A 12,487-nucleotide genomic window follows, 5' to 3' on the forward strand; every position below is an offset into this window, starting at 1 on the left:
TAAATAATGGATTTTTTCGTGTGGAAGTTGTGTGTATTAGTGAAAAAATTATGCCAAGGGTTAAAATTTCTTATTATGTATTATTTAATATAACAGTATACAATGGTCTAATTGCATGATCGAGGTAAAATGTATTTATTTTTTTTAATAAATGTTGTAGCAGAAGATTGATTTGTGTTCAATGTCCAATTGAAAAGTATTTGCATTTCTGAACGAGAACATGTTAATGCGATATGAATACACCTTCAATGTTTGCTTATTGTCAACCATTACAATATATCGCAAACTTTCCTAATGGTACCCCACAAAAAAGTGAGTGTTGCATCACGTTAACAGGTTTCTTACAGATCTCAAACAAAGACAATGTCTTTATGAATCCTGATTTGTACAAGGTATAAATAGGTCAAAGGAAGACATATAACGTTTCCGAACTCATGAATCTTGACTTCAAGTTTGATGCTCTTTCTTAGAAATTCTGCGTTATTGGCGTAGATGTAGCAAAACTAATTAATTATTTGGCACTCGACACGAGAACGCTTCCACGAAAAAACCGACACAGTTCAACTTAAATTTAAAGTTCTGCTTATTCATAATATTATCTACGACAAGTTATATCATTTTAATAAATTTGATTGATTTGTTTTGAAATTTTTGCAAACTATACATTTTATTTCTATCTCTGCATTTAACTTTTTCTTGTCTATTTATACACAGTTCATTGAATTCCTTGTAAATCTTAAAGTTTACATAATCATTTTGTTCAGTTCGAAGCTATATAAAAGTGAATCGCTTCATTACCATTTACTTTTTTTTCTCAATCGTGACAAACTGATGGAGTAGTAGGTAATTGATAGGTTGAAAGTTTCGCCTTAATCGAATTCATCTTTATATATCAAATTGATTTCAGTATCTTCAGTCACATTACGTTATTAGTTTAATAAATCCAGTGAATTGTAATAAGCAGTCGGTACATATATACATACATATATATATATATATAAATTGTGGTTATTATTGTGACACCTATGCTTATATTCTTATGCATGTTTTTATTATCATTGATAAACACCATGTCATTAATTCGTACAAGACAATATTATAACATGACAAACGAATATAAAAACCGTTTATGTAGTATACGTCATTTGGTATTCACTCGTCAACCATGTCACCTCACGAAAATTATTGGAAGTAATACCTGTAATTAGGAAAATTTAACTTTTTTGTTTTAGCTAAAATAAATTTGGATTTATAAGGTAAGGAAACTATTTTTTTTACTTGTACAATCAATTATCAAATTATATATTACTTAATCTATTTAATCGACATAGGCGTGTTACAGGGATATCCATTCTTACTTCTAGTTTACAATAAAGACACTCGAATGTCAAAAAGCAGTATTCAAAAGGTTTAATGCATGCAATTGTTTTCTATGAAATGACATCATTTATTAAATTTTAATGTTAATTTATTGATTGAAAGACTTTTGAAATTTGATGAAAATTGAAGGCTTGGTTTAATTTTTCCTTCATAGTTAAGTTGCAATATTGATTAACAATGTTATTGACGATCGTACAACTTTTTCTGTATGTCTATGTAAGGAGAGGACAATTTGAAATATTGTGGGAAAAAGGGTCAGTCGGATTTTGAAAATATAAATCTTGGTCTAAAAAGAGCTTAAAAATTAAATGACCTTGGATAAAACAGATGAGCATGAATATTCTGCAACACAAAATGCAGGAAACAATTGAGTACAGAAAACTTTTTAATTTTGCACTGAAAAAACGCAGAAAAAAGTCATCAAGCGGTATGTGTTTTACTATAAATCAGCTCCTTAGTTTTCTCGTTTGAATTATTTTGCATTTGTCTTTTGGGGTCTTTTATAGCTGACTATGCGGTAATGGCTTTGCTCATTGTTGAAGTATGAGGTGTTAGTTTCTGTGTCATTTGGTCTCTTATGGAGAGTTGCCTCAGTGGCAGTTTGAATAAATCTGTTTTTTTTTTTTCATATAGTATAAGTAAACACATGCATGAGTGGTACACCTTGTAGAATTGATTTTAATAAACACCCTTTGTCCCGGATACGTGTTTAAGTGTTAAATGCTTTAAACAGGAAATTATAGGTGTTATGTTTATTTTGTCATGCTTACAATTTGTATATGCATATGTATTGTCACAAAAACTAACAATTGCACACGTTTTGCATTCATTATTATATAAATAGAACAGCTGTCATTAATGAGATTGTGTTTAACAAAAAAGATTTTTTGTCGTGTATTTAAGACGACCATTTGATAGCAAATACGTTATTGGGTCATACATTTGTAGAATCACATGGGATTGATTTACCTCGATACGATACTAGTTATTAATCATATTTTATTAATATCATTAAAACAATAGATGTAATCAATTATACTACGATGTATGCCTCCCATTTTTTCTCAACAGGCACGACTTCAATTTACGTCAGTTGATTCAATAACAAATCGTAGTTGTATTTATCATTAACATTAAAGGAAATAGATTTTTGATTGAAAATGGGTGTTGTTATTACTTCGATGTAACCACAGATTTAATAAATCCGTCTTTGTTATATTTTTTTAGTTTTGTTAAGTCATATCATGAAAAGGATGGTAAATGATAAAAGGTCATTCCACACTCAAATGTCGATCGTCAGAAATTGATCTTTTGATCGGTTTGAGGTTACTTCTTCCCCGTCTGAATCAAGGAAGAAGTGAGAGCATTTATCATTACTTATTATCATCGTTCATCCCTATATCAGTGAGACATCGATGTCTCACCAGCCTACTCAACTCAAAAACTAAACTAGAACCATTTCGAGACTATTTCTATTATATACAATGATGTCGCTTCGCTTAGGTCGTGAAATCGTACGAATGTTAAACCAAAAACCAATCAATCAAACAGATAATGCAAAGTGATCGATACATTGCACTCTCCCTGGTTATGATCAAAACGTTTGATAAAACTTGTGTGTCATTCTTTATAGTTTATGTGAACTTGTCCTATGCACGATTTGATCTGATTTTTTATGTTATCTTCAGTTACTTTACACATTATTTATCTATTTACGTATCTAGTGAAGATGTACGGAAATATGTTCAAGGGATTTTTCTGAACTCAGCATAAAATTGAATTTAGCTCTAACTATATCCATGGCCTTCGCCTCAAAAGCTTGATTCGCATCTGTTGTACATTGTATATCTTTTTGACTGATTGGTGGACAGAATGTCAGTCATATTCCAATAAATAATGCGGAAAAAAATAATTAAAAAAATATTATACATCAAATTTAACAGATATAGGTTTAATGTCCCCCTTTACACTGAGATTCATATATTTGAATTGGAATGTATATAGTTATCTTGTTAGAGGAGTATAAAATGGTTATGGGACATGTTTTCCTACGGATAATTTGTTATCATGTTTTACATATTTGTCAACATTAACAATCCTAATTAGCATTTTTGGTCTATAAATTCCTTGCATAATGTATCAAAATTCAAATTTTTATATAATATTTCAAAGTGAAATATATAAGGAAACACTAAATGATAAAATAATCACACACTTAAATATCTAAAAATTATTGATAAAAATTGTATATATTAAAACTGACTGAATTAATTTATGTCTTAACAAAACATTTAATAGAAGTCTGTCCTACACTATCTTTTAGACTTCTCAACAACGTATTTCCCGTCAGATCACCAAACTCTTAAGGAGATATCTTCAATTTCTAAATTACATTCCAAAACGAATTTACTCAAATGATTGTAAATAAAGGCATATTTCTGCAGCATCATTCATTTAGTGGTGTTGAGACTAGCTGAATATGACAGCCATTAGGAACCCTTGTCGCTTTTACTATCTTTACGAACTAAAGTGGTTGTAATTTCACATATTTTGTAAAGTACCCTTATTTCTATTTATCCTGTGCAATCTTTTTTAAGTATAAATCCAACATGAACTTAAGAAACACAGGGTCATTGATGGTTTTGCATATATGTGTATGCTTCGGTAAGTTTGTTTGTTTTGATCACTTTTAGCATTTTGATATCTCTTTATAGTTACGTTATTAAGAAAAGAGTTTAATATAAAACAGTATATAGAAATTAATAAATAAAAGCAAGTGGTCAAAACTATAGTAGGACTAACCTTAAGACAACAAAACATGTGTAAGAACAAACAAGTGACATGGGATTGGTGTAAGAACGAGAAATATCAATGAATTGGTGTGTACAACTTGGGGAAACTAATGTTCAACACTTAAAACGACCGGGGAAACTTATGTTTAACACGTCAAGATAGTTAAAAAAAGAACCCACACAAAAACGAATTATATTAATGGAATATGCTCCTGACAGAGACAGCGAAAATTCTAAAAGAGTATATGTTAAATTGTAAAAATTCATACATCCGTTTTGCAGATATTCAATTTTGGTAATTTTATACACATACATGTATACACATATATTTTCCTTTCATCAATAATTTCTGATCATCAGTTTTAGTATACAATAAAAGACATACACTTCCTGTTGAGCCTTTTGTTATGGAAGATTAAGCCCCTGAAACATATCCTCGTCCACCTCCACAGGAATTTGTCTCCGCAAAAAAATACCTTTATATACTGAAATACAACATATAAGTAAAGAAGTAATTTTTCAGAGACAAGTGCCGGTTTCCACTTGGTCTCTAGTGGTATTATACCACAACACACTCAATACTTGGAAGTATCGTCTTACAAAAAGTAATCGTTTTTGTTTTGCGTTTGTGATATTTCAAGTGGAGAGTTATCTCGTTGCCAATCATACTACCTTCTTTTTTTATATTTAGTAGATATTTAAAAAAAATATACAGAAAATAATTGACTTTCACATCGAGTTCCTGAATTCAAGTGTAACATGACTTTACAACAGTTCATGTTAAGTCTTATCGTGTATTGATTTCTGATGAAAAGTTGTCTTTCTCATAAATGTCGATATGCAAACTGTGTATTTCGTACAAAAGACATATATGTGGTATTTATACCAGAAAATGTTTTTGTAATAAACGAATTACACCCTAATTTGTTATGACACCGCCTACAATCCTTCTATTTTTGTTTGGGTTATATACTGTATGATTGTACATATAAATTTCTCTCGTAGCACTTACAAAGCAATCATTTGTGTTTTCCGTAACTTTTTTTTACATCAAAACATCTGCTAAGAATCACAGAGTATCTTAAATACACTTTCATGAAGAACTAACAAAATAGAGCATGGTATAACAGAATACCTTCACACTACACTTAAGTTAAGATTAAAATATACAATAAATAAGGCAGATTTTTGTCTTACCAATAAATACAATCACGGAACGTCTGAATAGATACGTCACACATATGTTTTACTTCAGAATTGTACGGATCATCTGAATTGCTACGTTACACACATGTTTTACTTCAGAATTGTACGGATCATCTGAATTGCTACGTTACACACATGTTTTACTTCAGAATTGTACGGATCATCTGAATTGCTACGTTACACACATGTTTTACTTCAGAATTGTACGGATCATCTGAATTGCTACGTTACACACATGTTTTACTTCAGAATTGTACGGATCATCTGAATTGCTACGTTACACATATGTTTTACTTCAGAATTGTACGGATCATCTGAATTGCTACGTTACACACATGTTTTACTTCAGAATTGTACGGATCATCTGAATTGCTACGTTACACACATGTTTTACTTCAGAATTGTAAGATTTTGGAAATACTTTGTGTTATTCTTCTGTTAACAGAATACATTGGAAATATACATTTCCCAAATTAACATATATGAATTACTGATCAAATGTCTTTCTTTTTGTAGAATGTGTTCTTGGAATTTCTGTGTTAACGTTTTGACTGTCCTTTTTGTTATCAATGGACTTACGAACGCTAGATTAAAACGAGGAAGGTATCCTCAATTTAATGACTTTTGTACATCAAAAGACGTATATGTTGGAGCACCATGGGATTGTTCTGGATATATTCACTGCCAAAGTGGGAATGGAATTAAAATGACATTTTGGATAGAATGTCCAGCTGGCTTATACTTTAATTTGAAACATAAAACTTGCATGTGGCCTCAAGATGTCAGTAATCCTTGTCCACCTGTCAAAGGTAGGTATTGGTGAACATATATACAGGTAACAACAAATCTCTATAGAGCAGAAACAATTGGCAAATCTTTATCAGACAGAAACAATTGGCAAATCTTTATCAGAGATAAACAATTGGCAAATCTTTTACAGAGAGAAACAATTGGCAAATCTTTAACAGAGATAAACAATTGACAAATCTTTTACAGAGATAAACTATTGGCAAATCTTTAACAGACAGAAACAATTGGCAAATCTTTATCAGACAGAAACAATTGGCAAATCTTTATCAGAGATAAACAATTGGCAAATCTTTTACAGAGAGAAACAATTGGCAAATCTTTAACAGAGATAAACAATTGACAAATCTTTTACAGAGATAAACTATTGGCAAATCTTTAACAGACAGAAACAATTGGCAAATCTTTAACAGACAGAAACAATTGGCAAATCTTTAACAGACAGAAACAATTGGCAAATCTTTATCAGACAGAAACAATTGGCAAATCTTTAACAGACAGAAACAATTGGCAAATCTTTAACAGACAGAAACAATTGGCAAATCTTTAACAGACAGAAACAATTGGCAAATCTTTAACAGACAGAAACAATTAGCAAATCTTTAACAGACAGGAACAATTGGCAAATCTTTAACAGACAGAAACAATTGGCAAATCTTTATCAGACAGAAACAATTGGCAAATCTATAACAGACAGAAACAATTGGCAAATCTTTATCAGAGATAAACAATTGGCAAATCTTTTACAGAGATAAACAATTGGCAAATATTTAACAGACAGAAACAATTGGCAAATCTTTAACAGACAGAAACAATTGGCAAAACTTTATCAGACAGAAACAATTGGCAAATCTTTAACAGACAGAAACAATTGGCAAATCTTTTAATTTCTGAAGCAATCGTCAGGGAATGAGTGTTTGATGAACGATGTTTATCTTATAACAAAACTATTACATATCTTTATATAGAAAAAGGAAGATGTGGTATAATGAGACAACTGTCTACTAGAGACAAAATGACATAAGGGTTCACAAATATAGATCATCGTACGGCCGTCATCAATGAGCAAAACCCATTTATAAAAGACCCCGAACTGACAAATGTAAAACAGTTCAATCGAGATACTAGTAACCAAAGGCTTGATTTGTTTGAGAGAAAAAACAATGAACAAAAATCAAAATGACTTTATTTTTGTGTCTTTTCCCTTTTCATATTCATAAATTATTTTCTGATCGCCCCATTTGTATCATAAGAACAAATTCCTTACATAATTAACTCTTGACCAAACACATCCACGAACAACATGACGGGTGCCAATGGTTGATCAGGAATTGTCTTCTATTCAGGAGCATATTTGAGTTCACACATTTTGTTCTGCTCATTATTGTTGTCAGAGTAGGCTTTCAGGACTTTTACTGTTCGCCTCCAATTTTTTGTCGTTGTGGTGTTTACCGATCATTGACTTATGGTTTAAAGTTCCTCTGTGGTTTTTTCTCATTTTTTTGTGTTAAAAATTTCACATTCAGTTTAGACATCAATGTATATCTTTACGCTCATAAAATTATCGTGAAACATCTTTCAAACAACAATTTTCTTTTTAATATTTAAGAAAAAAAAAAACTAAATTATATGTGTTGTAATGCACCCAAGATCATGATGTAAAGATATTTGCAATGCAAATGCCATGAAGAAATCATGGCTTTAGTAAACATATAATTACAAAATTATACAGTTAAACTGTTTTTGTGTAGTATTTAATCAATTAAGATATAAATTTTTGTTACGTTATGTAAATGGTGTTCTGTAACAAAAGAAATCGTGATTTTACGACAAAAAGTTATTAATTGTGGACATTAAATGGTGTAAGCGTGCTCATAAAATGTAAATGCCACATTGTCTTAAAAAAATGTAAAATAAAATAAATTGATAATTGTTGGTAATAAATAGAATCCAACAGTTTTCCAAGCAGCACTAACCGCCTACACTCAAACTTTCTGGAGAAAAAAAAACGAAAGCGCACAATAAAAACAAACAACAACGATTACATATTCAAGATAGTCCAACTCTGTACCGACTTTCATATTTTATAAGCAAACAAATCCCACCCTCAGTCCCTTCCCTCCAGAATTGCTGATTATGCAGGAGTATAACGTTCCTCTGAAAACGTTTGAGTGTGGTGTGATGTTATACGTAGTCTGGCTCTTTGTAATCTTAAAGAGAATTTCATTCTATGTACACATGTTTTGGAGTAGTGTTGTTGGTTTTTATCAGCTTCAATTTTGGTAATCGGTGTATACTTTTTAAAAATTGTTAAGGCCAATTTCAGTTTGTGCTACTCTGCACTTTAAATAAGACCTTAGGCCAACATATTATATCATGTAGATTCGATTTGTGATAAAACATAGCGGAATTTGTTTTAGTTGTCATTATGTCATGTAGGTTTGGTTTTGGTGTTTTTGTATTTCATTTTACATGTAAATAGTTTCGTTTAATATGTACATTGCTGTTTCGAATTTCGATTCAGTTTTGCACAAATATAATAATGTATATAGAGATTTTTAGAGATATGTACTTGGAAAGTGTACTATTTATATAAAGCACAATTTGATTATAGCTGAATAGTTTAGTAATGACATGTGAAATCAAGCCTATAGTGTTGTAGATCATTATAACATGTTAATGGAGCCATACCATGACAATATATCATTTATTTGTACAAGTTTCCGTAGCCATCAATAGTGGTAAACGAGGTCACGACCTGAAATATTATAGTTTTGTTCTCCGTTATAAGGTCAATAATTGTGTCACTGCATTAATATGTTGCAGTTTAAGAGTGTAATAATATTAATATCTTGCAGTATAAGAGTGCAGTAATTATATCAATAGGTGGCATGTACACGTAACTGTCAAATAGATCAATTAAACCAACAAGATATATATCGACACTGACACTCTAGCTGTATTCCCTATTTTATTTGCTTTTATGTCACAAAAAACGTCATGAACATAGTGAATATATCTAGAAACTTACATTAATAACTTCTATAGTATTTCCCTTTATACATATTGTAATAGCACTAATTTAAGATGTTTTTCCCTCCACCAGATAATCATCCGAATACGGTTGGATGCATTAGATATATACAAATGGAACAAGATAGCCAACTATTTCCAACCAAAAATGGGAAACAACAATGCACCTTACGTTCTTAAATATTTAATTGATCTAAGAAAAAAAGGTCCGTTGTTTGTTCTTTTATCGGGTGGTGCGAATAAAAAAAAACTGTTTTATTGAAGAAAAAAAAACGCAAACGCCACACGCCCCGATATCTATTTAAAAAAAATATGTTAAATGTGTATGATCTAGGTAATTCTGGTCGGATCCTGACTTGTCCTTTTCAGTTATGTATAAATATGTCATTTACGAATGTATATAGTGTTAGTAAGTATTATTTGAACACGCCTACAAACAATGTGTTGTGTTGTCATTAAAGTTAAAGTTAATATGATATAAGATCAAACGTATAGAATAATTAATTTAGAATTCAATTAACTTATATACCTTCTAATATTAAACAAAATTATGTCAGAGATGTCATCCAGCATTTCAAATGTGAAAACAAAATGTCATTTAAAATGATTTAACAATGTTATATCTCGAGAAACATGACAGAGCAATGAAATGGAGAATATGAATACCATTATAGAATTGGCCTATCTAGAAAATCAACCCACAGTTTCTGGTTTCTTTCCTTTCGGAGACTAAATCCGGACTTGCTCTTTCCTTTTGTGGAGTAAATCCGTTTTTGTTTTTTCCTTTAGCGGATTAAATCCGTATGAATTTATTCCTGAAAGTTCTGTGACATCATCATCGTCATCATCACAACCGCCAGATTTCTAAAACTATCAAGAAGAAAACCCAACATTCTATAATATTACATGATATGATAATTCTATTACTATTTTAGTAGTCCTGTTCGATTTGGACAACAGTCAGTATGCCATAAGTGACGTGTACTACTAATAACTATTACTTACAGTGTAATAAAAAAAGAACAGTCTTTTCGAGCAATAATATATATATATGACACTTTAATTATATAAAACCAGAAGCCTCATAGATTGACCAATATTAATAGAATTATCGCTATCACACAGTCTCAAAAATGTCAAAATTTGCATATACTAACGGGCATTAGTTTTTTCGTTTGAAATGTTTTACATTGTTATTTCAGGGCCATTTATAGCTGACTATGCGGTTTGGGCTTTGCTCATTGTTTAAGGTGTTACGGTGACCTATAGTTGTTAATTTCTGTGTCATTTTGGTCTATTGTGGAAAGTTGTCTCATCGGCAATCATACCACATCTTCTTTTTTTCTGCTCAGTTTCGATTTAATGCGTATATCCCTTTTCAACTGACTTGTTTTCAGTTCGCTTTGTTGTTTCTGTAAAACTTCTATCCCATGTTAGACAAATGTTGAACATTGACTAAATGTTTGAACCCGGCACATTCTTCATGTTCGTAGGAGTCTATAAGTAATAGGTTATCATTGATTGCTGTCAACCGTCATTATTTTTCTTTTTTCGTTTTAATTAAAATCAGGCCGTTGGTATTCTTTAAAGAATTCCTATGTGTTTTTCCATACTTATGACTTTTAAACAGCTTACTCTAGATTATGTTTTTTTCTTATTAATGAAACCTTACGGTAACGTGTAGGTAATTGCATTCTTGTCATTTAATTCTTGAGAGATATTTGTCTAATGGAAATCACACCACAGCTCTTACATTTTATTGTTATTTTTAAAAGTTTATGTCAAACATGGACCCGATAACTACTTCACATTTAAGTATTGTTTATCGATAATGGTTAACGTGTGTCTACCCATCAGTAATGACATATTAAAAAGTCTTCCAATATAATAAAAGATGAAGTGGTAGGATTGCAAATGAGACAACTCTCCACGAGAGACCAAATAACACAGATGTTATCAAATATAGGTCACAATACGGCCTTCAACAATGAGCAAAGCCCATACCGCATAGTCAGCTATAAAAGGCCCCGAAATGAAAAAAATGTGAAACAATTCAAACGATACAACTAACGGCCTAATTTATGTAGTAAAATGAACGAAAAACAAATATGTAACACAGCAACATACGACAACCACAGAATTACAGGCTCCTTACTTGGGACAGGCACATACATACAGAATGTGACGGTGTTAAACATGTTAACGGGATCCCAACCTAGTTAAATTCTATTCTTACACTGGTATGCTATCATGACAAAATTGAAAATATGAACGTTCGTACAATTTATGTTTGTTTTCCGCCATTAATTTGCAAGTTCTTGATTTAATGAGTTAATGATATAGGTATTCTTGATTTAATGAGTTAATGATATAGGTATTCTTGAATATCAATTTAGATTACGAGAGATGTAAGTAAAATGAAGTTTATCAAAATTTAGTTTGCCTAGTTCAAACGGTAAATCTTGTTATTCAGTAGAGGTAGTTTTTATCAAAATAGTATAATCTCATTATTTCTGTTGTATTTTAGAATTTAATAGCAAAAATAAAGCAATTACTACATCGAAGTTATATCAAGTAGTGATTTGAAGTTTAGAAAAAATAGAAATGAAACATAATTTTATTTATATTCATTGTGACACAAAGTGACACAATAGTAGCACATATAGCAATGTGGAAAGTAACAAAATTAGAAATATATACAACTCCTTTCCCAGTTAGTTAGCTTGCATTTTGGAAATGTAGCTTGTGTTTGCTTTGAATTCTATGATTTATAGTCTCTTATTTTGTTTACTTTGTTACATTGTGTTATGAACTACAATTTATAAAATAGAAAAAAATCTATTCATATCTTAGAATGACAACTGAAAAACAAGTAGCTTGATTATATCAACCTCTGGCAGCTTTCTTAAAATGTATTTATTTGTTTTTCCCTGCTTTTGTCATATTTGTGTCTTTCTTTCGATAAATCTTTTACTGTCCCTTTGGTTTTTATCCTAAGTTCATTGTTTACAATTCAAGTTATTCTAATTAATAAAAATTGCTGGATACTATATTAAAAACCAGATTCTATATAAAAATATAAAATTTGTAGCTATATCTCACTGTATCAAAGAATCGATCATTTAAATAAGTTAGCCATTGCTTGTTTTTCGATCAAAAAAAAAAAAACCAAAAAAAAAAACCATGTATTTCTACCCTAGACATAAACGGTATAAGTCGTACTTTTGAATTCATATCTACTCTTACTTCCTACTGTTTTGATTTAAGCG

At 30.6% G+C, this 12,487-nt stretch overlaps 1 protein-coding gene across 2 annotated transcripts in view; it reads left to right on the forward strand.

Annotated features, from left to right (window-relative positions):
• Positions 1 to 1,148: 1,148 nt before the first annotated feature.
• The window catches only part of LOC143067149 (uncharacterized), a 33,329-nt gene continuing 21,990 nt past the window's right edge, over positions 1,149 to 12,487 (forward strand). For both annotated transcript variants that reach the window (XM_076240198.1, XM_076240200.1), the window contains exons 1-2: positions 1,149 to 1,256; positions 5,895 to 6,187. In XM_076240198.1, the coding sequence (XP_076096313.1) occupies positions 5,896 to 6,187 (292 nt within the window). In that variant the 5' untranslated portion in view covers positions 1,149 to 1,256; position 5,895. The remainder of the gene's footprint in view (positions 1,257 to 5,894; positions 6,188 to 12,487) is intronic.

The sequence above is a fragment of the Mytilus galloprovincialis genome, chromosome 3 (genome assembly GCF_965363235.1).
Source record: "Mytilus galloprovincialis chromosome 3, xbMytGall1.hap1.1, whole genome shotgun sequence".
Lineage (NCBI taxonomy): Eukaryota > Metazoa > Mollusca > Bivalvia > Mytilida > Mytilidae > Mytilus > Mytilus galloprovincialis.